Here is a 24154-nt window from a genome sequence, read left to right on the forward strand (position 1 = left end):
ATCCTGCTGGAGGAAGATCAGGGCCTGAATGTTCTAGGTCTTCAAAATTAAGCTAGATGTCTGGTGAGGACAGGCTTTCTGGAAAGATTCCTGGTGCAAACAGCCGTTCTCATGCTATTTTGGCACATTTGCACCCAGAACCTAGAAATGCAGACCCAGCAGTGCTAAGGTTCTCTCTGAGTTCAGCTCAGGTTTGTGTCAGTTCTTATTAAGAGGTGGGTAGGAACCAACCCTCCTTACTCCAGCTTCTGATAAGAGTTTAAAGCTCAAACCTCTCTCTGTAAGCATCTAGATCCAAACCTCAAGGTTGAATAGGCCACGCTTTTGGATCTGGATTTTGAACCCCTAAATCAGGAGCTTTCAGATCTGGGATTTTGGTTCAGCCCAATATTGAGATACTGGTTGAGATATTCAAATGCAGCCAGAGAATTTAACCACACACCTTCGAGCGAGCTAGCTAGATTTCCTGAAAGAAAGGACTAGAGTTTAACTGAAGAACCAAACTGTTTGTTTTAGCACTTCTCCTATTCCTGCTGCCCCTTATATTAAATACGGTGCAGCTGGCAGGCAGACTTTTCTTTGTTCAAGATTAACAAAACCGGCTTCTCTTTCACTGTCCCAATTCCATTCCATGGTGGAAGGGTCAATCCCCTTTCCTTTTTCCTTGGCGTGGCTGCTTAATGGGGCCCCAGGCAAGGGTCTGCCTTTCACGTGGGCCAAGCTAGCAGAATGTTAACACTGGTCTACTCAGGGAGTGGGTAAAGGCCGAGGAGCCCCTTAGCACACCACCCGTAGCAGCTTTAGTTTGAAAGGTCACCGACTGCAGGAAAAAAGAGGGACCCCACTGTGGATGTTGTCTTGGGGCAGCCCCCATAATGAGGTTACCAGAGTACATTCTGCACGGAGTGCCAGCCCCAGGAGGAGCAGCAAGTCAGAGACGCAGGAGTCAATTTTTGGAATAATAATAACAACACAAAATAAATAAATAAAAGAATGGCTCTTACAAAGGCTTGCAGCCACCCCCCACACAGTGCGCCCTCAGTGCTGACATCTGTGGTTGAAATAGCTTCCGCCAGGCCTCATCAAACACTCCCATTCTGTAACAATACTTTGCTGACCTTTAAGGAGCTGACCTCGGCTAGGCCTCTCCTATAAGATAGAAGACCTGTGGCATGGCTGCAGCTAGCCTGCGTCAGCTCACTTGGGCTCGCAGGGCTAAAAATTGCAGCGTAGACATTCAGGCTCAGGGACCCTGCAATGGGGGTGGATCTTAGAGCCCAGGCTCCAGCCCGAGCCCAAACCGCTATGTTGCTATTTGCAGCCCCACAGCCAATCCCTGTGAGGCCGAGTCAATCGACCTAGGCTTGGAGATTTGGTGTCACTGTGTAGACGTAGCCACAGGTACAGAGAACAGAAGTGATTTCCCCAAGGTCAGAAAGCAGCTGCAAAGCCAGGAACAGAATCGGGGAATCCTGCCTCCTAGTAACCTGCTCTCACCACTGTTCTGATGGGGAAATGCTGGCAGGCTCCTCCCTATAGTACAGACTTTGCTTGAGCTGGCAAAACATAGAATTAAAATACAGGGAAAATAGGGTCAATAGGTTTGAGAACCCTTCCCCTCCACTGAATAGTTTTCAATGGTCACAGAATCTTATCCTCCAAGAGGGTCACCCAGCCCTAATTAGAAAAGGACACACATGAGACAGGCAGAGAGAGACACAGACAGACAGACAAATGGAGACCTTTTTAGCTCTCTGTGGTTTGTTTCCAACAATTAAATGGAAGCTGTACACACGCGAGACAGAGTGAGAGCATCAAAAGAGAGAAAGATGCTCAAGAGGCCCCAGGGTAAGGGCATAAGAAAAGGGAACTTCTGGGTAATATGAGGATCCCCTATAGAGAAACTTTGATGAAAAGTAAATTTGCACATTTTCTCTAAAGCCAGAGGCTGCTAACAGGTCTGATCAGTCTCACTGGATGCGTAGCACAGGGCGCTTGCTTTGAAAGGTTAAAGTTCAGAGACTGGCCAGATGTCTGCACTGGGGACAGACAACATCTGTGTCAGAGAGAGAAGAGCTGGCTGCGTTACTTAGCTCTGGCAGCAATTCCTGCTGGGGGGAAAAAAAAATACTCCAGCCTTGGGAGAAGCTGTTTTAGATGTTCTAGTCAGGACTGGTCAGATGGAGAACAACACTAGGGCAAAGTAGTGGGAGAACTGACTGTAAACCAGGGAGGGTTTCTATGCGCAAGGAAACACTAGCTCGCACCCTCCTGGTCAGGAGACAGGGCATAGTTGAGATGCAGCATCTAGCTTACATCATGCAATAAATATTTCACTCTTCAAAGCACTGTACAAACATCAGCTAATCCTCATGACATCCTGTGAATCAGGGTAGTGCCAATAGCCCCATTTTACAGCCGAGGAAATTGAAGTTAAGTGACTCATCTAAGGCTGCATAAAGGAATTAGTGTCCTTTAGACTCAGGAGGAGCTGGAGCTTGGTCCCCTGCTCACAATGCTCTGCGTCCTGTGACAGTTCATTGGTTATCTGTGCAGGCTAACTGAGAGAGACAAGTTGGAAAGATTCAGATGGGCATGTGCAATGCTGGATTTGACTTTGCAGGTTGACTTTTCACAGGGCTTCCACTGCATTTGTGCACCACTGATGGACCGACTTTGTCCCCTCTCCTTTCATCTGTCCAGATGGTGGACAGCCATATATAACTATCTAAGAATAGAGATGGACCTGAACAAGCCCCCTGGATCCAAACACTCCCAAACGTTGGGATAAAGGGACCGAAATCGGAGCCACCATCCACAACAGAAGTTTTGCAAAGGGGTCCAGCTTCAAATGGGCTGAACCAAAGCCCTGGGTCCGAACACCACTACTAGAATTTACCAAATTAGTATAAGGTCATATTTAAGGCTTCTGCTCCCACAGTCTTTACTGAAGAACATGGGAATTGTACCTAAGTAATGGTGGCAGGATCAGGCCCTTTGTCCCACACAGGTTGTTGTTTTTTTTTTTTTTTTTTTTAAAAAACCTTTGTTAAACTCGGGGGTGCTGGAACAATTTGTATAGTGGGGGCGCCGAGAGCCATTGAACCAAATTGTGAACCCTGAATGTAATGGAAACCCCTTCAAGCCAAGTGGTGCAGCTATCCTACCCCTCAGCCTCCCTGCAGGTGAGTGTCTCAGGCCACATATGGTAAATAATGAAGGAGAGTGGGTGGGCATGGCTGAAACTCAGGTTGTTCTTTTGGGAAATAGCCTACAGTATGACAGCTCTCTCCTTAAATTAAAATTCATCTGCCATTGACCAGTAAAAATAAATCACATGACTCCTCCCTTCCTCCGGGCTATTTCCTTCCCCCCCACCCCCTTGAGGTAGATGTCTATTGGTGGGGGATGAAACCAGAAAAGAGTCTTCCAAGCAGGTCTGCCCCCCCGGAGGCCTGCTCAGATCAATTAGTGCACGTTCACGTTTAAACCTATGTCCCTGCTTGACTTGCCAAGCCAGGTCTGGTCTGGTCAATAGTTGGCTACGTTATGCGTCTCCAAGGCACTAGGCCTGCCCGGGCTCAGCCTTCTTGCAGTACACGGGCAGCAGCCACTGCCTGGGGCGGGGGCGAGCTGCATTTCTCAGGGGCTACAATCTTTCCTTCGTAGTCAATGCAGGCGGCGCTCCGTGTCCGCACTCCCTCGCCGCAAGTTCGGGAGCACGGCGACCAGGGGCCGACGCGCCAAATGGGGCACGGGAGGTCGCCACAGGGCTTGATGTCCTCAGGCTTCAGAGCCTTGTCGCAGGTGGCAGAGGCCTGGCCCTCCACATCCCGGCATTCCACCGTTCGCCTCTGCCAGCCAGAGCCGCAGGTTTTGGAGCACTCGGACCAGTCTCCCATAACCCACTGCGAGGTCAGCATAGGCTGGATGATGTTGGCGGATTTCTTCTCCTTGACCTTCTGCTTGCTAAAGGGGACATCCTTGGGGATGAAGAAAGTGTACTTCACCTTGGGCGGGAAGACCTCACTGGAGACGGTCAGCAGTTGGACGGTGAGAGATTCCGGAAGCTGCTGGAAGCTCTGGAGCCGCTCCAAGGTCGTCAGAGAGCCGCTGTACTTCAGGATTGTCCCCTTCACCAGGAGGTCTTGCTCCATGGCTGAAATGGCAAAGTCTCCATTCAGGAGGTACTTGCCATCCAGGGTTCTCAAAGCCAGGTAGTTTCCATCGTGTCGGACCCCTCGGTGGCTGCGTTGTTTGATGTCAATGTTGGTAGCTCCAGCAGGGATCGTGACGATGTCATTATATCCATACCTGCGTGAATCAAAAGGAGATGGTTGTCGTCCTGAACTTACAAACAAATTAGTACAGGGACGGGATAGCATATTGCCTGTGACAAACTTGACCTAATCAGCACTCCAGTGCTGTGGACGGGAAATTCTGCGACAGCCTCCGATAAATGTTAAACAGGAGGGTTTTTCTGAACAAAATGGGAAAATGGGCAGTGCAATCAGTTATTTATTTTGATATAAATTCCCTTTATTGGACACTGCCCCTAAATTTTTACATTGCAATGGGGCTACAGAGTTTTGTACTGAAAGTTCAGATCTGTATTGGGATCTCATCACGGACACAGAGGAGAGTTTTAACAGCTGGGTATGAGGGTTTTGATACCTGGGGAGGGATCAGTGACAGTTTGGAGCTGGAGGATAAGAACACTGGCTGGATGTTTCTGCTAAAACAATCAGCAGTTAAGCAGTTACTGATATTGATGTTTATATTGTCCTCTTTAGGTTTCAGAGTTAACATCTCCTGTGAGACAAGTAGGGCAGTTCACACCTGTCTGAGCTATTTTTCCAGGCCGTCTGCAGATTCAGGCAGGTATCTCTGCATTGGTTGCACTTGGTTCACGTTTGGAAGGTTTTCTTTGCAACCATCAGAGATAGCAACTGAATTTTAAAAAAAAGGAAATCAGATTCTGGAGTGCAGGTTTGCTGCTGGGCTGGATTCCAGGGCAAATTGTGTTGCTGTAGAATCCTGGAGTACGCAGGGGCCTAGGGACTGCAGTGTGAGCACTGAGTCATGGCTATGGACTAAAAGGCCTTTAAGTCAGGGACAGTCTGTCATTGTGCCTTGTACATTGTCTGTGCTCAGCAAACAATAATGATCATTTGTGACAGGTATGAGGCAACACACTAGAATCCAGCACCTGGCACAAGCCAGCACCTATAACTGACAGGAATATTCACACACAGCATTTCAAGGGCTTGTGTTGTGGCTGGCAATTATGCCTAGAGTATTTTGGAACAAAGCCTTAGGGTCGAATTCTGCTTTCGGTCACGCTGGCATCCTTAACCCTGATCTTAATAGGATCTCTTGTAGATTAAATCCCTTTGGCTGTCATTACCATGTTAATCTCTCTTTAGTCAACTACAAACAATTCATTGGCAAATGGAAATTCCATTCATTGTGTTCCCTGGAAGGAAACCATTTAGGAAATCTAATTTGACCCTGGGAGTAATCTCAGACCTTTGTTACTCTCTTTCCAAGAAGTCTTTTATACTGGACTCTGATGGCTAGCATTATTCTGCTTGAAGTTTAACCGTTAAACACACAGGACCAGCTCTTCAGATGGTGTCAGTTGCCACAGTTCTATTGATGTTAGTGGCACTACACTGATTTATACCATCTTTAAGCTCTGGCCCAGACAACAAAACTCACCAATGTGTCAGGCCAGCATAAGATCATTGAGCCATTTAAGCATTGCACAGGTCTTGTGCTGGCTCACTGCACACAGGTGAAATTCAACCTCTCAGCTCAGGGGAGGGACTGACTTTTTTTTTGTGCTTGGTAGAGCACCAAGCCCATGGCAGTGGCACCAGATAATGTTTAAAGCAACAGGCACTGTTTGGGTTACATAAGGAATAAACTTTGCAGAAGTTTCATGGAGATTGAGGCAGAGATAACGAACATTACAGGGTCACTTGGCTGGATTCTGAGCTCATTTCCAGATTAATATTATGGAAACCAACAGAGTTATGCCCGATTTATACTGGTGCAAAGTAGATTAGAAACTGCCTGACTGACAGGTAGTTTAGATTCTAAACGTACGTACATACGTACGTACGTACGTGTGTGTGTGTGTGAGAGAGAGAGAATTGTTTTTGCAGCCTTAATAATATCATGATACCTTTAAAAGTTAATGTTAACAGGTATTTTTAAAAAAATATATTTAAAGTTTTTCCTGCAGTTTTGGCATCCACAACATTGCAGCACTTAGATAGCACATGAGAATCAGAAAGTGTAATGGACAAGAGACAAAATGTGAGCCTGACCAGGACTGGGTTCACTATCCAAGCTGTTTCAAGAAAAAATTAAAACAAATGGGGAAGAGTAACCTAGATGATTAAATCTGAAATAATTGTCAACATCTGACATGCTGCTGGTTATCTGTGTAAGGAGATACGCTTTTAGTAATGTGTGGGTGTATTCTTTGCTCAGCTATATTCTGTTTGAATGTATTAATGTCAGTGAGGTTGCAGAGGTGTAACTGAATGAAGAATCGGTTCAGAGGCTGGATCCTGAGCTACTGTAGATCTGTGGAGCTCCACTGAAGTCTAGTGTTTGGCCCCCTGGGAAAGAGCCTTGGAAACAGTGACTATGTTTTATGATTAAACCCCTTTTCTCATTGGGCTTGATCCTGAAAAGCTTCCATTAGCTGGAACGATGGAAAATCAGGACCTCTGAGAGCATCTGTCCAGAGTTTGCAGGTTGTTTGGGGGTTTGATCCTGCCAGGGGCTGAGTGAACATCAGGACCATTATGAGGTGAAAGCCGCTGCTCCAAAAACATCCCCAGGAGAGACAACCCTCTCTCACTTGGTGCCACCTTTATGCTACGATCATCTCCTTCCGACACCCCCTGGAATACCAGGCTTCAACCTTCCCAGGACTTACTTGGATCTGTTGAGGGAGCCAGATATTTTCCTGCATGTTGACCCATTGCCACCGCACACCCCACACTTGTCGAGCTTCTTGGAGGAGCCAACCACGTGGTCACAGCCAGCCTTGATGCACTGCCCATGGACGCAGATGGAGAGGGTCTCTGGCCCACACAATGTCCCATCGATCACCTGGGCCATAAGAAGCAGACAATAATGAGACAGTTCCATGACCCCAGCTGGGGCTTTCATCCAGTTATATTCCAGGCAAAGACAATAATAATTAAAGGCAAGTGTCTTACTTTGGCCTCAAATACTTTGAATTCGCTCCTCCCTCTGGCTCGGCAAAAGAGCTTGCAACGGTCCCGGGGGGACACCCCTGAATACTTGGGGAGCCACTCCAGCAGATTCCCATCCAGATCTGTGAAGTTGTAGCTGTTGTACTTTTCGCACTGCTGCTCTCTAAAGCTCTTCCCTGAAAGGAAGGGGAAATGTGACCCGACAGCAACCTAAGGGCAATGAATCACTTGCCTGAAGTCTTACAAATGGCATCCATCCGGTCAGTGAGCTATGCTTGCTGCTTATCTGTGCATACACACTGCAAGTCTCACCACTGTAAGACCCTGTGGTAGCTGGGTGGATACCCCTATCAGAAGACTGTGGCCAGTTAACCTGCCAATGGCTCTTGGGGAAGTGGTGACTGGGGAAGGGCTGGTTTTGATGAATAAACCTGATGGTAAGTTTGGGATGGGAGGCCGTGTGCTGCTTCCAGAAGCGGGTGATTGTCTCAGTGGCAGACAGAGCCCTCCCTGTCTCCCTAACATTACGCCATGTAGTGCCTGGCAGTCAGATCTCAGCAGACAGGCTGCTGCCATCCATAATGCCTCGTAAATTATATTGATAGCTGTACAATGGCTCCTTTCACTCCCGCACTGGGAAACCCGGCCGTTCTCTCTGGAGTGTCTGCAGATGAAGCCAGGGATATTGTGCGGAGAGTAGTGTGACTTGCAAACAGCGGATTACCATCCAGCGGGCATTCCTCTGTGCGGCACGACTGATATTTGGCTCTTTGACCCTCGCAGTATTTTCCACCGTTCTGAGGCGCAGGGTCGTTGCAGTCCCGGTACGAGAAGTGCACTCCTCCTCCGCACGTCCTGGAACAGGCTCCCCACGGGCTCCAGGGGCCCCAGTTCCCATCCACCACGGGCTGCAAGACATTGCAAAGGATTCCGTTCCAGAAGGCCCTTGTTACGGCAATGAAATAAATCAGTAATAACCTTTAGCTCTTATCTAGCGCTTTTCAGCAGTAGATCTCAAAGTGCTTTACAAAGCAGATCAGTATCATCTCCATTATACACATGGGGAAACCAAGGCACGGGGAGGGAAGTGACTTGCCCAAGCATTAGGCCAGTGGCCAAGCCAGGAATAGAAGCCAGGTCTCCCGAGTCCCAGGCCAATGCACTACTCACTAGAGAGGCCATTTGTGGGACGTTCAAAAGGGTTCTGGGTGCCAAAGATGGACAATCTCTGCCGAAACAGGCAAGCCTAAGTGCTTAAGGGACGTGGCTGCTTATGGTGGCAGGCTGTTAATGAGCCTAGAGGTTATGTTACAGTGTGTTTGTCTGTCAGTCGGTTTGTTGCTGCAGCCCGGGGTCGGTGGCAGTATTCATTTCTAAATAGATAAATATGACAAAAAAGGTGTTTTACAAAACCCGATGGAGGTAGAAATATTTAAAAAAAAAAAAAAAAAGGCAGCCAAGCCACATGCTCTGGTTGAGGTTTAAACATCCCCTGTGGCATTTGCAACCCAAACCTTGCAGCATCACGGGAGAACCAGACAGGGAACAAGCCTGTGGTGCCCAAGCGAAACTGAGCAGTCCACGTCCCTCATGCCAGCTGAGTTAAGTGCAGAAAGCAAACAGCGAGCAGCGAGGGGAGTGGCGGTGGGAAGGGTAACACAAATATGATTGTTCGCACATTAAAAGATGATTATGATTGCAGCAGGAGCCCACAAAGGACAGGAAACTCACTGTTAAAGGAATAAAGAGCCGATACTTTGGCACAACAGGAGAGGTGTTCTCTCCTCAGTTCTTAGCCTCTGTGCTCAGTAGCAAGGTCATGAAGACCAGAGGAATCACACCAGAGGAAAGCGGTTGTGAATTACGACTCAGGCTTGTGATTTTTATCCTGACATTGATTCTGTCATGTAAATATGGAGGACAAATAAAGGACTAAAGCACCAGTAAAATGACTCTATATGTTGCTTCCTAACAGTGCTGACTGGGGCCCTGATCTATCAAAGCACTTATGCACCTGCTCATCTTTAAGCGTCATCAACTTTAATGAACCTATTCAAGTGCTTATAGTTAAGCACGTGTTTAAATACTTTGCTGCACTGGGGCCTGATTCAGACGTAGTTGATCTCCGTGTACGTTCCCAGCCGGGAAAGAAAATGACTCAATGGCACAAGGACAATCTGCTCAGTCTAGTTCAGACCAGTGCAAACCATAATAAAATTCAGTGCAGAGTTAATCTATGAACTGGCCTTACCCAGCACAGGCTGAAATAAAAAATATCTCAGTTTAACATGCTATCAAAGGAGATATTCACAAGAAAACCAGGTAAATCAAAAGATATGGGCCCTTTCTGGATACAGGTTAGGATGGACTAGGATAAGGGAACCATCCCGCCTCCATCCCCCACCAATTTTGTAACATGAGGTGCTTCATTTATAAATTGCCAGACGTCTAGGAGCCCAATTCTAATTGGCATAAACCTGATCCACAGGGATCCACATTAGCAGACCGGATTACAGGATCAGGGCCATTGACACTATCAGCAGTTAACACTCACACCCAGAATATTTGCTCATCTTGTCTCTTCCTTGAGAGCTGGGTAGAAATTGTTTTGTGTTTGAGTTCACCCTCCTTGGATGTAGGCAATGAGGAAGTAGGGTCTAGCAGTCTGAGCACAAGGCTGGGAGTCAGGACTTCAAGGTTTTAATCCCATCTCTGCTAATGACTTGCCGTGTGGCCTTGGGCAAGTCACATCGGCTCATTGCCTGAGGTTCCCCACCTGAGGTTAACGAGACTTCCCTGGCTCTTGGGAGGAATCATGTATGCAAGTGCTAAGTATTAACTCTACTTAGATAGCAAACTGTTTGTGGCAGATGCTCTCTTTTTGTTCTGTGTTTGTACAGCACCTAGCGCAGTGGGCTCATGGGCCATGACTTGGGCTCCTAGTGCTACCACAATACACATAATAATGATAATACGGCCTTCAAGGCTGGGCAACGCCTAAAGCTCAACTGCTTTTTAATGATGATGGTGGAGAGGAAGATCATGGGCAGATACCAGAGGGCCCGGCTCTTCAGCCTCATTCTTGGTGAATAGTTCTTTTACCCAGGTAGAGACAGATCATCTCTTTCCCATCAGCCATTCTGTTACCTGGGGCTTCCTCGCATCTTGTGCCACGCAGCTGCCATCCCAGCACAGCCTGCCCACTCCACAGGGCGTACCGTCTGCCCACGGCAAGCTGCCATTTTTGGTGTGACATAGGGGCTCCCTGGTGTCCATTCTACACCACAGCTGTGCACAGATGTCCTCGTCCGTGGTGTTTGGGCAGTGCCGGAACTCCTTGCCAAAGATCTGCTGGCACTGGCGGTCCAGGTCGTACATGGCGAGCTGGCCTGGAAGGTCTGTGGGGAGGACGATGGGTTCGGCTGGAGCATCAAGCAGACAGTCACCTGGTCAGCAAACAGGGCAAAGCAGAGTGAGGCTGGAAATGAAGGAGTTTACCATTCAGCTAAGGCATAGCCCTGGGCTGCTAGGGGCCAGCTCCATTCTCTCTTGCTGTCCAGCAGGGATGACTTTATTATCTCTATGGTGTCCCTGATCAGTGGGCGTCACATCTAAGCTGGCAGTATCCCCCAGGGAAGCAATTCCTCAGCTGCCATTGGCTGCATGAAGTTGCCCCAACACCACTGCTTCCCTAGCATAACTGGGACGCCCCATGCATGGCATCTGTCACGGAGAGTTTATAGGCCAAGCAGGTGGGTAAAAGACTGATATGGGACCTTGGGGGCCTCTGACCTATTCAGGCTTTGCCTGGCCAAGATGTCAGCCAGGGCCCACTGCTTCCCTTTCACAGCTTGTGTGTTCAACCTGCGTGGTGCCTAGGAGCCATTAGAGATGAAGTCTGTGCACCTAGACCAACAGGAGCCAGGGATATCAATAGGGCCATATTGTCAATGGCATATAGGCACCAAAGGATGCAGGTGGGCTAGAATGGGATTTTCAAAAGTGCCACAGCAGCTTAGGGGCCTAAATACGTTTGAAAATCTGGCCCTGGAGGACCTGTGCTGGCCTGGGTCCCCGTGGTCTGGAACAACTCCAGCCATCCAGTGGTACTGAATTGATTCCTACCATGTCCCCCGTCAAGAAACTCTGTGAGGTACATGGCGCTGCAGGGGGACCAGGGCAGGGTCTTGTTCAAGTAGACAAAGAGAGGCGCCATCATGTGGTGTTTTCCCAGAGGCCCAAAGAGCCTCTCACAGGTCTTGGAGTCGTCATGGGGCATGCTGAGCACGTGTCCTGGAAGAGGAGAGCACCTGAATGTTAGCAAGCCATCTTCCTCCCTCCTCCCATCCTACATCCTCTCTTAGTACACCCCGACTGGCCTCTGACACTTTCCGCCCTTCTCAGGCGGACAGCCTTGTCATGGGTTTGAACGGGGAATCCCCATCTGCTTCTAGGAGAGTCCCAAACAGAGTGGGCCCAAGGGGAGCACCTCTCCTAGGACAGGCGTAAGCCAGGTGCAGGCAAAAGCCGGTGTCACCATAAAAAGGAAATGTTCAATACAATGCTTGCTAGCGAGGTGGAGATTCCACTACCCGTAACTCCGTCCATTAACTTAGAGGTGCCCCTGTATTTTTTGGGCCTGCTCCTGCAGGAACAATCGATCCAAACATCGTATCCCAAGTGGCAAAATGTGACCAACCAGGCTCAGTAACAAAGCTCAACAATATCTTTTCCCCCCACTGTGTATGAATTACACAGAGGGAGCTGATCTCATGTGTTGGACACAGACTAGTATGAGTAGGAGCAAAGGACCACAGTGAATAAAAAGAAAAAAGGGTTTGGAGTGCTTGAGCCAGATCCTCAGCTAGGGTAATGTGGCATAGCTTGACTGCAGGGGGAAAAAAAAAAAAAAAAGACGTTTGGTGCCATCATCTTGTTCGCTCTGTTTGGGTGTATTACCTCTGACCTCACCCTGAGTCTGCCTGGTTTATTGAGCTGATAAACTCTTTGGGACAGGGACTGTGTACACTCTGAGCAGTACCTGTCACAGTTGGGCCCTGATCTTGATTGGCCCTTAGACACTAATATAATACACATCATTTATAATAATAGTAATAATAACAAATAATAATAATAATTATTGAAGTCAATGGAGCTACGCCAGTTTACAATGGTGCTGTGCCAGTGTACACCAGTTGAGGATCCAGCACTCCAGTTTAAACCGCCCCCTCCCAGCCCCCCTGGCTTGAAAGAGGCTTCAGAGCCGAGAAGCTGGAGCTATAAAGACCCTGCCATGGATTCTGCTGCAGTGGCCCAGCTGGCTGTTCCTTGGGTGCATGCTATACACAAGGAGTTACCTAGTTCATGAGCCAGGGTGTAGGCAGCCTGGAGACCCTCATCTTCAATCACAGAACAGCTTTTGTTCGGGTCACACATGGTGCCAATGTCTGCCACTCCCAGGGTGTCGCAGCTCTGGTGCCCACAGAAGTCCTGTGTTTGAAAACGGAACCAGGAGAAATATAGTTAGAGAAAGCATGGGTCCCCATCTGATTCTACGGACTCATGGCCTGTATAGATTTGTAGGAATATGGCTAACCAGGGATCTATCGATTGTTCTGTTAGCATGCCACGCCCTGGGACTGCAGGAGCCCTGGGGTCTATTCCCACTTCTAGCTTTTCCTTGTATGTTAACCTGTGTCTTGCTACATAGATTGCTGAAAGAACTGTCTACGTCTGTATGTTTGTGCCAGGAGATGGTACTGCACGTTAGACTCAAATCTACCAAGCTCTCTCCTGCTTGAGGCATAGACAAAATGAACTCCTAGATTGCAGCTGTCTATAAATCCCATGGTTCTGTGATATGAAAATAAGTAAGACAAGATGTGGCCTATTAACTGACTACTAAGTGAGGTTCCTCGAGCAGCTGGTTTTCTAAAATTCACTGTTATGGGATGTGTAGGTCAGTGAGTTTCCAAGAAGTTTTCATCTCTTCCTTTCCTCTAAAGTTCTGATGCCTTTGCTGGGCACCTGATGATGGACCAGAAAGAAAATATTTCATGGAGAGGAAGGACGGCTTTATGGGTAAGCACTGGAGTGGGAATCAGGAGATCTACCTTAAACCCCCGGCTCTGCCTCAGGGTCCCTGTGTTACCTTGGACAAAGTCATGTCATCTCCCCGGGTCTCAGTTCCCCACCACGGACATGGGAATAACAGTCTACACTCTAAATAGAATGTAAGAGCCTTGGAGAAGGGACCATCTCTTAGTAGGTGTATGTTCAGCGCCTAGCACTGTTAGAATATTGGACTGTAGGGGTATAATTCTGCCCCCTCCTCATCTCCCTCTATGCTCCAGGCCATGCCCAAGGTAAATCCCGTATGGACTCTGGTCTCTCAGCGGCTGAGACTACAGACCTGTCTAGTCAGCAGGACTGCAGTGTCGTAGTGCTCTGGGTGACGGTCACTCGAGGGGTTGAAGCTCTGTTGCCAGTTGCAAAAGTTGCGCAGCGTGAGCCCTCCATTATCGGATACTTCCGGCCCGGCCTTCTCATCCTCCACAACCAGCACCTTCACCACCACCAAGCTGACGGAGTTCTTCAGGCTAGGGTGCTGGTAGATCCGAGCAGCCACGGACATCAGGGTCAGAATGTGGTTCTGAAAGGAGAAAGGCAGGGAGGAACAAGAGCGTTAAACCCTTGTGGAGGGGAAAACGCCTGCGTCCAAAGTATACAGCATGAAGTCTGCCACTTTCTGTTCCTTCGCAGGGGCCGCTATTAGTTAGGGTACTATTAAATCCTGGGCACTAGGGACGAAGCAATACAACCTTCCTGATGACTTCTACAGCATCTAAAGTGGGCACCTAACAAACATCCTCAATATGATCCATGGGCCACATTTTCAATTGCCCTGCGCCTTGGGCAGTCATTTACACCAGCCCAGAGGGGGCATAAAATTCTTACACCTGTTCTGTACTGGTTTAAATTACAACCCAAGTTGCAAAACCAGGGAAAATCAGATCCCCTAGATCAGGGGTGGCCAACCTGAGCCTGAGGAGGAGCCAGAATTTACGAATGTACATTGCCAAAGAGCCACAGTAATACATCAGCAGCCCCCCCATTAGCTCCCCTCCGCCCCCAGTCCCAGTGCCTCCTGCCCATTGGCAGTCCCGCCACTCCCCCTCCCTCTCCACACCTCCTTATCAGTTGTTTCTTGGCATGCAGAAGGTTCTTGGGGGGAGGATCGAGGACATGGCAGGCTCATGGGAGGGGGTGGGAAGGGGTGGAGTGGGGGCAGGACCTGTGGCAGAGCCGGGGTTGAGCTGTGAGCACCCCCCGGCACATTGGAAAGTTGGCACCTGTAGCTCCAGCCCCGGAGTCGGTGCCTATACAAGGACCCACATATTAACTTCTGAAGAGCCACGTGTGGCTCTGGAGCCACAGGTTGGCCACCCCGGCGTATCTAGGTGTATCTCAGTCTATGTTGGTATTGCCTTTTGTCATTGCTTGGAGCACTGCCGACCCTCTGTACTGCAAATAACGTACTGCCATCTGCAGCTGCTCAGGAGAAGGATGTCAATGATCTGAGGGATGTGTTTGTGTATCCTATATCCTTGTGTATCCAATAGTAGCATAAACCGTGCCCTCATTTTCCAACCCCAGTCCTCTAAAGCCAGGAACCAATAAGAATGTAACCACTTTAACTTTACATTTTCCATCTCAGTGATGTGTATATAACACCACATATCCATGTGGTCAGCAGAGTTTGACCCCAGGGCCTTCAGCTCCAAACTGCAGGCCTCTGCTAGCTGAGGTATAGCAAAAACTCTCTTAGCTAGCAACAGTAGCAAGTTGTTAACTTCTATGTGGACCAGCTTCTAGAGGGGGCATGACACATGCTTTATAAGCATTTTAAAGATACAAAATCTACATTATTGGATGTATGATTGCAGTACAAACATGGGGGAGGGGAGAGCAGAGGTAAAAATCAATGTAATTCTGTTGACTTTAATGTAGCGACACTAATTTTGACTATCTGAGGATCTGGCCCCGAGTCTTCACTCTACGGTATGGTGGAGTATTCGCTGGCCTTTACGCTCAGCTTCAAATATGTGCTCTTTAAACACATTCTCCACTCCTGAAGAGTGGTCAGCGTTCCTGGCTCAGAGATTCCTAGGAGGTACGAGCATAGCAGGAAATAGCCGAGTTTGTTCCAGCAAGCACTGAGTGCTGCGGTACTTTAGTCCAAACCGTGTGTGGGCGTTAGATTCCGGTGTTATTATTTGTGAATGGGATTTGTTCCTATAGCACTTATGCAAGCTGCCAAGCATTCACTCAGGAGCTCCTTCGGCTTGGGCGAAACAGTGCTGAACCAGAGATTATTGAATACTAATCAAAGCCTCCCAGCAATGTTTAGGGTTGATGTAAACATCATATCGGTCAACAGTGAAATTTCTCTTCTGTTTGGCACCGTTTCATGGAAATCATATTCATGAGAACAAAAATGCAAATCCATTTTACAACAGCATGTGTACTGGGAAGAGAAAGCGCTTCCTCTCATCCCAGGCCAATAGTACACTTTGCGGTCTCAGTGACTTGACTCTAATCTAATTAATATTATGCTAGACAAAAGGACAGAATTCTGCCCTTTCCTTACATCTGTGCCATCCAGAGCCGCTCTGAAGTTAGCAGAGCTGCTACAGATTTACACCAGCAGCTGAGACCAGAATTTGGCCCTGTGAGTTTAACAATCTCAGCTCTAGCTGGAGTGAACAGTATCCTGTAGAATGGAACGCACCAAGTTCTTTGCCTCAGTGGGGAATAAACAGCTCGCAATGCTCACAGCCTTTCCTGGGCCAGTGATTTGCATGGGAGGAGCGGAAGCACCATTTGCTTAGAAAATTAGTAAGACTCACCGATGCACACATGTAAATCAGTGGCCATGATGGGAGTCTCGCTTGCATCCCAACATTCAGTGGATCGGAGGTCTTGTCACAACATGGAGCCTCTGATGTACTTGGCAACGTTCATATATAAATAATGTACAAAATGACTTTCATCCCCAAGGATCCCCAGGCACTTCACAGACTGTGTGTAGAGATCAGTCATTGCTGATAATGCAGCCACCTCTGGGGTGGAATGAGAGAGCTATTTAACAGCAACACTGCACAGTACCTAAGGGTACGAAGTGAAGAATACCACAATCAACTGAAACTGCAGGGAGAGGCAAGATTCAGGAGGTGCAATGTAATTAACTAAACGGAAGTGTGGCTGACACACTGCAGTCAGCGTATCCCTATTCTTATGAAAAGTGCCACTCCTAATTAGCAAAACGTGGTCAGAAGCTTGGATTTATGTCTCATCTGAAAGATTAATTGGTGCACTGGGGCCTCCTTGAACCAGTGCCATATAAGCAGGACATTCCTAGTTATCTTAAATCATTCTGCAACATTTTATCCTATCGCAGAATAGCCACGCGAACAGATGTCTAATTTTAGCAATATGCACGTTAGTCAAATTCAGTCCATTATGTTATAGCAGGCAGCAGAACGAGCGAGGGGCACACTCGCTAGACCTGTTTATTCAGACTGGCCAGAATTCCATTATGTGACATACAGCTGCAAAGCATAGAGCAGATGCAGCAAAGAATTCACTCTTGAGGCAAGAAACATACACAAGACCGTGCAATGCCCACTGTTATTGTTCCAGGGGAAAGGTGGGGAATTCTCTCTCTGCCTCAAGGGAAAGTCAAAATGGGCACCCTGATAAAAAGGCCACAAAGCTGTGGAATAATGCATCTGAAGAGGACTCCATATTTCACAAGACTGGGGTTGAAATTGGCCCAATAGCCTCTAATTTAAAGCAGAAGGCTCCCCGAAGCACTTGAACGCATATGCAAACCATCCAGGGGTTCGCATCACCCACCACTGAAATGCAGCTGTCTCTGGGGTGGAATATGGTCACTGCTTAATGGAATATAGCAATGCTTTGGGGGGGATGAGGTAACAAGGGAGACTGGAACCAGAATGAGAATTTTGAAGGGTCTGAAAATAATTACCTATATTGAAATGGCCCAGACACCTGGGTTTACAGCTCAGTTCTTGCAAAGAGTGCTATGAGATCTTTTCTGGTCCAAAGATGCAGGATACAGGAGGTTTCAGAGTAGCAGCCGTGTTAGTCTGTTAGTCTCTAAGGTGCCACAAGTACTCCTTTTCTTTTTGAGGATACAGGAGCACGCTGTGATGGGGTAAGCTGGTTTGGCACATGGCACAGAGGGGCTAGGGTTAAATTCTTATTTCCTGCCTGTATCTGCAAACATAGAAAAGAACTGGAAGGCAAAGACGGAAAGTGAACTGAACAAACAGCTATTTAGTGAAGATTAAAAGGTCAAATTCACTTGTTCCACCATCTGGTGTCTATTTATACCAGCGCTTGGCCTGGGCAGCGCATTCTGTTTCAGCATGCAAGCAAGGGGTTCAGCTGGCCTGTGATAGAACCTGGCTGCTCTTGGGAGAGAAGTAAGTCACCTGCAGAAAGTCCATTTGACCAGCAGAGCCAGTGCAGAAACACGTTGGAATCTGAGGGGTTCTGCAGAGGCCGATCACTGTGTTTTCTCAGCCGAAGACAACATTTAAAGTTGTTTGATCCTGCTTGTTCACCTTCCTTTCCATCACCCCTAACCCTAGGGGCCTCTGTATTAATGAAGAACATCCAGGGTGAGATTTAGCCTCTCTCTGTCGTTGGATCTCCATGGATTCCCCTTCGCGGTGTCCCTGCTGCTGAGGAAGCAGGGATAGGTTTAGGAAAAGGGTGGAATCAAGGCTGAGGAGATCAGATCTGATGAGGTTAAAAATCTTGAGAGCCAATTTTTGCCACCTTGAACAGAGTTGTGGGATCAGGAGCGTTCTTGTGAGATTTCTGCCATCTTGCTCAAAAAAACTGCTCTCGAGATTTCACTCACATCTTTAACTAAAGCGAGACAATTGGTCCTTTTCCAGTCCTGGATCTGACCGAGAATTAAAACGGGAGGGGCAGGTTCCAATCTGGGGAGACAAATCTGGATCACTATCAAATTCTCAGGGGAAAGGGAGAGGAATCCTTCCTTTTCACCCAGTGCATTGGCACAGCTGCCTGTGCAGATGCGGCAGGATTTGGCCCATACTGGAATAAAGTGGTAAGTTTACAGTTTAATGAAGCCCACGGTAACTTTCCACCTCCCTAGAAGTGGTTGTGGAGTTGTGATTCTCTGCTCACTGCTATTGCGAGAAAACCAAATTCCATCCAATTCCCCCAAAAGGAGAAACAGACGGGGGAATGCATCAGAAAATGCCACTCAGTGACCTTCAGTAGCAGACACACCAGACTTAGGAATTTAAGTGGTGCCTCAGTTTCCCTTTGGGAATGATGTTTCTTAATATCCCTAATGAGGCGCTTGAAGATCTATAGCTGACGTACTGTGGAAGCCTAGATATTAATTATTATTAGGTATTATGCTCAGGTAGTATTAACAGCTTCTGCTCAGCTGAGTTATGAAGCAAACAAACTGCCTTCCCAGTAAGGAACCCACGTGCCCCATCGGTCACGCCAGCAGCTCTGCAGCTGACCGACATGAAAAGCATGAACCATTACAGATCATGAGACTGCTACTAGTGTACAGCACAACCCAGGGCAAAGGAGATAAGATGAGAGATAAGAATGTAAGTGGTTATGTTTAATTTGATCACATCTAAGGATTTCATGTGACTAAAGAGTCTTGCGAAACACCTTTCTGAACACTTATTTATCTGAAGCTGCACTGTACTCTGAATATCGTCTGGGTGGGAAGGATAAAAAACTGAATAAAACTATACACACACATCTTCTGCTGTAGAGTTGTTTCAGTAGGACACGCATCCATTCAACCTGATTTTTTACTGTTGGGTTATTTTTGTAGGACCCCCCCAATTTGATGCGTTATTGTAGGGCCCGCACTGTGATTTGCTATTGGAGGGTTGCTTTTTAAGCCAAACATCCTAACTGGCAGTGATTTTTCTCCTTAGAAGACAGCATTTATTGGAGGGGAAATAAGTACAGGGCATTCTGTATGCAAACAGACCCCGGGAAGAAAACAGGTGGTCTTTTTTTAGGACTGATGATCTCAGAAAAGGACCTTTAAAAGCCACCCCCCCCCAGAAGTAAGCAATGATTTGATACTGTGCAGCCAGTTCCCCAAACATTTGTCCCTACTGCTGCAAAGCAAAACTCACTCCCTGCTGGGTTGTCAGTGCATTAATCGGTTGGTGCATGCAGCGTCGAGCCGGGGGACTGGAGTGGAGCTTCTCAGGAGATGGCTCAGCATCAGCTCCTGTTCCATAATGATAAGGGCTAGTGGGAACCAGGAGGACGTTCCAGCCCCAGCTGGAATCCCTGGCGGGTGGGGAGTGGGGCAGCTTCCTCAATGTTTACCAAAGTCGCTGGGAACTCTTGAGGCTCCTGCCAGGGCCTTGGCTCCTGCCTCTCACGCAACACCTCTTTCGGCAGTTTGATGGCCGAGCCAGGAATTTCCTAGCACAAAGCCAGGCTGCAGCCAAAGAAAGTTGTGGGCAGCACGGGGGCAGGAGGCAAAGTGAACCCTGGCCAGTCCTCCTGTTTGCTGCCCTGCTCATATTCCTCTCAGCCCTCTTTCTCTCCAGCTCCTCTCCTCCCTCTTTTCTTTGTTCCTTCACATGCTTGCCCCTTTCCCTTTCCTCCTCTCCCCCATCTCTGCCTTTCCTTCATCTCTTTCTAGTCCTTTCTTTCCCCCTCCTCCTCAGCTCTGTCTCTCCTCCCTCCTTTCCTACTCTCTCTCTCTTCCTCCCACTCTCCTTTCCTTCCCTCCTCGCTGAATGTTCCATGCTTAAGGAGTTGGGGATGCTCCGATGTTCTTATCCTCTGCTCAGAATGTGCTCTTCATACACCCCTCATCCGTAACCTGACCTAATGCCCTAGGGGAGGTGGCTCAGCGTCAGTACAGCTGGGCCTGGAATCCAACCTGCTTTCCTTCTCCTTTGAGATGACAGCATTTCAGTCACCACGGCCCTTTCCCCATCGCTGCGAGGTCAGAAAATATCATTATCCCCATTTTACAGGTGGGCAAACAGAGGTGCAGAAGGGTTAAAGTGACTTGGCCAAGGTGACACAGCTTGATAGCGACAGAGCTGGGAATAGAACCCAGGCGCACCGACTCCAAAGTTCCTTGCTCTCACTACAAGAACACACTCCATCCCAGAAGTAGAACTCAGGAATCCTGAAGCCTCGTCCCCTCCTCTAACCTGCTAGACACACCAGATTGGATAGATGAAGCAATGTCTGTTTTCTGACGGAGCTTTGGACAGGCACACAGTCACATTTGTTTAGCCTTTTGCCATCACTGTAATTATTCCAGGCTAGGTTGTTTTCTCAGTGTGTGGGAGTTACACACAGATCCTTAGGCATGAGACGGAGAGTAACAACAATGATCTCTTACACTGTGCCTTTCATACCAAAGTGCTTTATAATCAACAGTCACTTTGCCAGCAGCCACCTCTGGGGTCAGCTGTGGCAGCTGTTTAACATTATGCTGCAGTTCAGGAAAGGAAGTGGAGAAGATTCCCACATCCAGTGGACAGAAATTAAGGGGGGAGAATGTATTGGCCCCCTCTGGATTATGCCTCTTAAGCTCCTTGCTCAACCTTGTCCTGGACTTCTTGAACCCAGAGTTCAGGCTGCCAAAGTTATCCCACTTCCACGTGCAAGATAAACTCCAACCAGGAGCCCCGGCGTGGCGAGGCCAATGCATTGATGTGCTCAGCCACCCACTTCTCTTGCTCTTCGCCTTCCTCCAGGGCTGCAGTGAAAAGCAGCCGGAAACAGCCCATGTTAATTGAACCTTCAGAGATGACCCCCATGGATTGCAGAATGCCCCCTTTATCCAGAAATCAGATAAGGAGGGCTGGCTCCTTTTGTCAAGGGATAATTGAACTCTATTGTGCAAACTGTGAAAAATCCTGGCATAAGCCTGGGAGAGAGAGCCAGCACAAGGTGATCTTAGCTCCATCTCAATCTCATCTGGAGCCTTCTGCTGTCCTGGCCAGAGAGCACAGAGTGGCAGAAAGGCAGCAAAGCAAATATCAGTTTCCTCCTCGGAGAGCTGCGACTGTCCACCTGCACCAGATGGAAGCCCAGGGTGACCTTTTCAAAACCACCTAGGGGTTCAGACATCTAGTTCCCATTGGAATCAGCAGGAACTGTGTGTCTCATTCCCCTAGGAAACTTTGGGAATTTCACCCTGAGACTTTATGGGACACGGAAAATTCATCTGAGCTGGAATAGCCACTTGGTAGACGAGAACTGCTAGAAGCAACTCTACCAGCAAGATCTGGTTGGGTTTAGCTCACCTGCAAGGTCACTTTGAGGGACAATTTGCCCATGTAGGAGGCTGTGCCCTGCTTGTCTGCAATAGATGGGACGTTGACTGTAACCCGATGCAATACAGCCCTTGCTCCACAAACTCGGTCCAGCAGTTTAGCTACTGGCTGTTCTCAAAGGACCCAGATTGTAATAGACCAAACAGAGCTGGAGCGCAGACCCCAACTGTATGGAAGAAACACTATTGTCAACGGTAGATCTTATGACTTACTCAGAGCTGCTGATTTGATCACGAGTCTTATGATATTTGGTGCTTTTTCTTCAAGCCCCAGCTGCTGGAGTCAGGGGATACCCTGAGTGTCCCAGTTTTTAGCCCTTGTGTTTATAGAGAAAAGCTTGAAGACATGACCCCAGTGCACCCTGGAGGCTCAGAGACCAGATGGCAAAGAAAAAAGGACCCAACGTTTTTTATTGTTTGAAATTTCATGATTTTTAAGATCAAACTCATGATTGTGGAATGCTTGGGGTTGGCAACACTGTGCCCACAGCCAAAGCCCTTACTCCTACCAGGCTGGCTGAGGTCACTCTCAAGTGAACTGAGCACGCTGCTCAGGAGACTTGCATCTGAGCCCTGAGCCCTGTGCTGCCTTAAGCAAGCCAAAGAGACCACCATTTTCAAACACACCCATAGCTTTGGGTGCCTAACTCCACACCCCGTGGGCCTGATTTTCAGAGGCCCCATAGAAGTCAGCGGCAATTGTGGGTGCTTAGCATCTCTGAAATAATTAAGCCCGAGTCCTTTCCATGCCTCAGTTTCCTCAATTGTTAAAAATAAAAGCCCTATGGTGCTAATGATGTTCACCCAGCTTTGTAAAGTGCTGTAGGGTCTCTGGAGGAGATGTACAGAGCATTGTGTGCCTAGCATGGGTATTTGCTTTGTCACTGTAGAATCTAGGCACTGTTCATCACTAACACCCTCTTGCGAAAGTCTGAGCACTCCCAAGGCCTGCTGAGTGGAGAGTGCTCAGCACTGCTCAGGAGGTGCTCAGCACCTCTCAGGAACATGCCCATAGGTGCAACAACAAATGCCCACTGGAATAATCTGGTTCAGAGAAGTGATGAGAAACAGAAAGCCTTAGGGCCCGGTTCTGCTGTCACCTCCCCGACTGATGTCAACGCAGTTATTCCTGATTTACACCAGTGTGAAGAGGGAGAAGAATCAGACCCTTGCTGTCTGAGTTAGGCTAACAGCTGAGCTACCTGAGGAAGAATGGAGCAAATGGAATGGAATGAATAAAAACAAATCATTGATAGAACTTCCTTAATAGCAGAATAAAACTGATTATAACTTACACGGCTCTGACTCTCCCGTTTCCTTTTATGTATATCCCACGCCTGATCTGTTACAGCTTATGTAAGAAAATAGCTTCTTACTATAAACAATGCTTTTGACCTTTAATAAATATTTGGTCATTAAACTGTTGTTACGGGAAGAAAAATAACTATGTAAATATGGTCCCTTCTGTCTCAACAGTTTTGCTCCCTGTGCATCTTCCCGTCAGACGTGCTGCTCCCACGGATGAAACAAGTGTGCATTCCCACCAGCTCAGCAGGGCCAGTTCAGCTAAGGGAGTGTGAGCTGGATTCTGATCTGCCTCCTGGATTGCCAGCTGAGTTTCAGCTGCAGAACTCTTGTTGCTGATCACGCAAGAAGCTGAAATAGACCAGGTGAGTTGGGCCATTTTGAATAACCGCCCTGGCGTGTGTAAACTCAGCACTAGAACGGATTGGCATTGTTTTTTCAAATTTTTTTTTGTTTTAATCTTTTTTTTCAGCCAGGAAAAAAAAATTGACCTCTCTTCACCCTCCTCCCCAAAATAAACACCTTGACAATGATATTTCCCTCCCCTCCCCCTTTTGGGATTAAGCAGAGAAATCACTAGCAAGGGGAAGAGGGTGGAGCAGGATGGGGAACCGAATGAAGATTACTAGGATATGCTCTGCCGAAGATGCTCCTCTGAATTACACCTCTAAATCCTGAAGAACTCCCCTGAAATCAGTTCAATCTTACTTTTGTGAAAGATGATGAGCCAGAATCCAACCTCAATTGCAGAAAATGGAGTTACTCCATATTCCCCCTGAGAAGCCCTAAAGCTTATGCTTCCTTCCTTCTACACAGCTTGGTAACTTCCAACAGTTAATCGGGAGAGGGCCCCTCCACCCTTTTACACACTGTCCTGGGATCTCTTGGCTGATAAGCAGCCTGTTTACATGGCCCTCAGGTGGCATCATGTTCCTTTAAACCACAGTAACTGGCTTCTGGATTTGTCCCATAGCTACATCCTTGGCATGTCAGCATCCCATCAGTTCTAAGTGCAGCTCAGTGGCTGGGGTGCCTAGTGAGAGCTTGATCACATAAATCCAGCAAGATCAGTTATTCGGTCAGAGATCTGTTGATTTCATCAGTGTGTCCGTAGACAGCTATGAGCAGCTTCAATAACCAGCTGGGGACAAATCCTGAAAACCCTACCGCTGTTTTCAAGCTACTTGGTGCCCAT

The 24154-nt window shown here is 47.9% G+C and overlaps 1 protein-coding gene across 1 annotated transcript in view; it reads right to left on the minus strand.

The window, feature by feature from the left end:
- Positions 1 to 585: 585 nt before the first annotated feature.
- The window catches only part of ADAMTS8 (ADAM metallopeptidase with thrombospondin type 1 motif 8), a 28677-nt gene continuing 5108 nt past the window's right edge, over positions 586 to 24154 (minus strand). The window contains exons 2-9 of the mRNA XM_038380860.2: positions 13651 to 13890; positions 12596 to 12728; positions 11364 to 11531; positions 10386 to 10684; positions 7963 to 8146; positions 7242 to 7414; positions 6956 to 7131; positions 586 to 4314 (exon numbers count right to left, since the gene is read on the minus strand). Coding sequence (XP_038236788.1) covers positions 3582 to 4314; positions 6956 to 7131; positions 7242 to 7414; positions 7963 to 8146; positions 10386 to 10684; positions 11364 to 11531; positions 12596 to 12728; positions 13651 to 13890 — 2106 coding nt within the window. The 3' untranslated portion in view covers positions 586 to 3581. The remainder of the gene's footprint in view (positions 4315 to 6955; positions 7132 to 7241; positions 7415 to 7962; positions 8147 to 10385; positions 10685 to 11363; positions 11532 to 12595; positions 12729 to 13650; positions 13891 to 24154) is intronic.

The sequence above is a fragment of the Dermochelys coriacea genome, chromosome 22 (genome assembly GCF_009764565.3).
Source record: "Dermochelys coriacea isolate rDerCor1 chromosome 22, rDerCor1.pri.v4, whole genome shotgun sequence".
Classification (NCBI taxonomy): Eukaryota; Metazoa; Chordata; order Testudines; family Dermochelyidae; genus Dermochelys; species Dermochelys coriacea.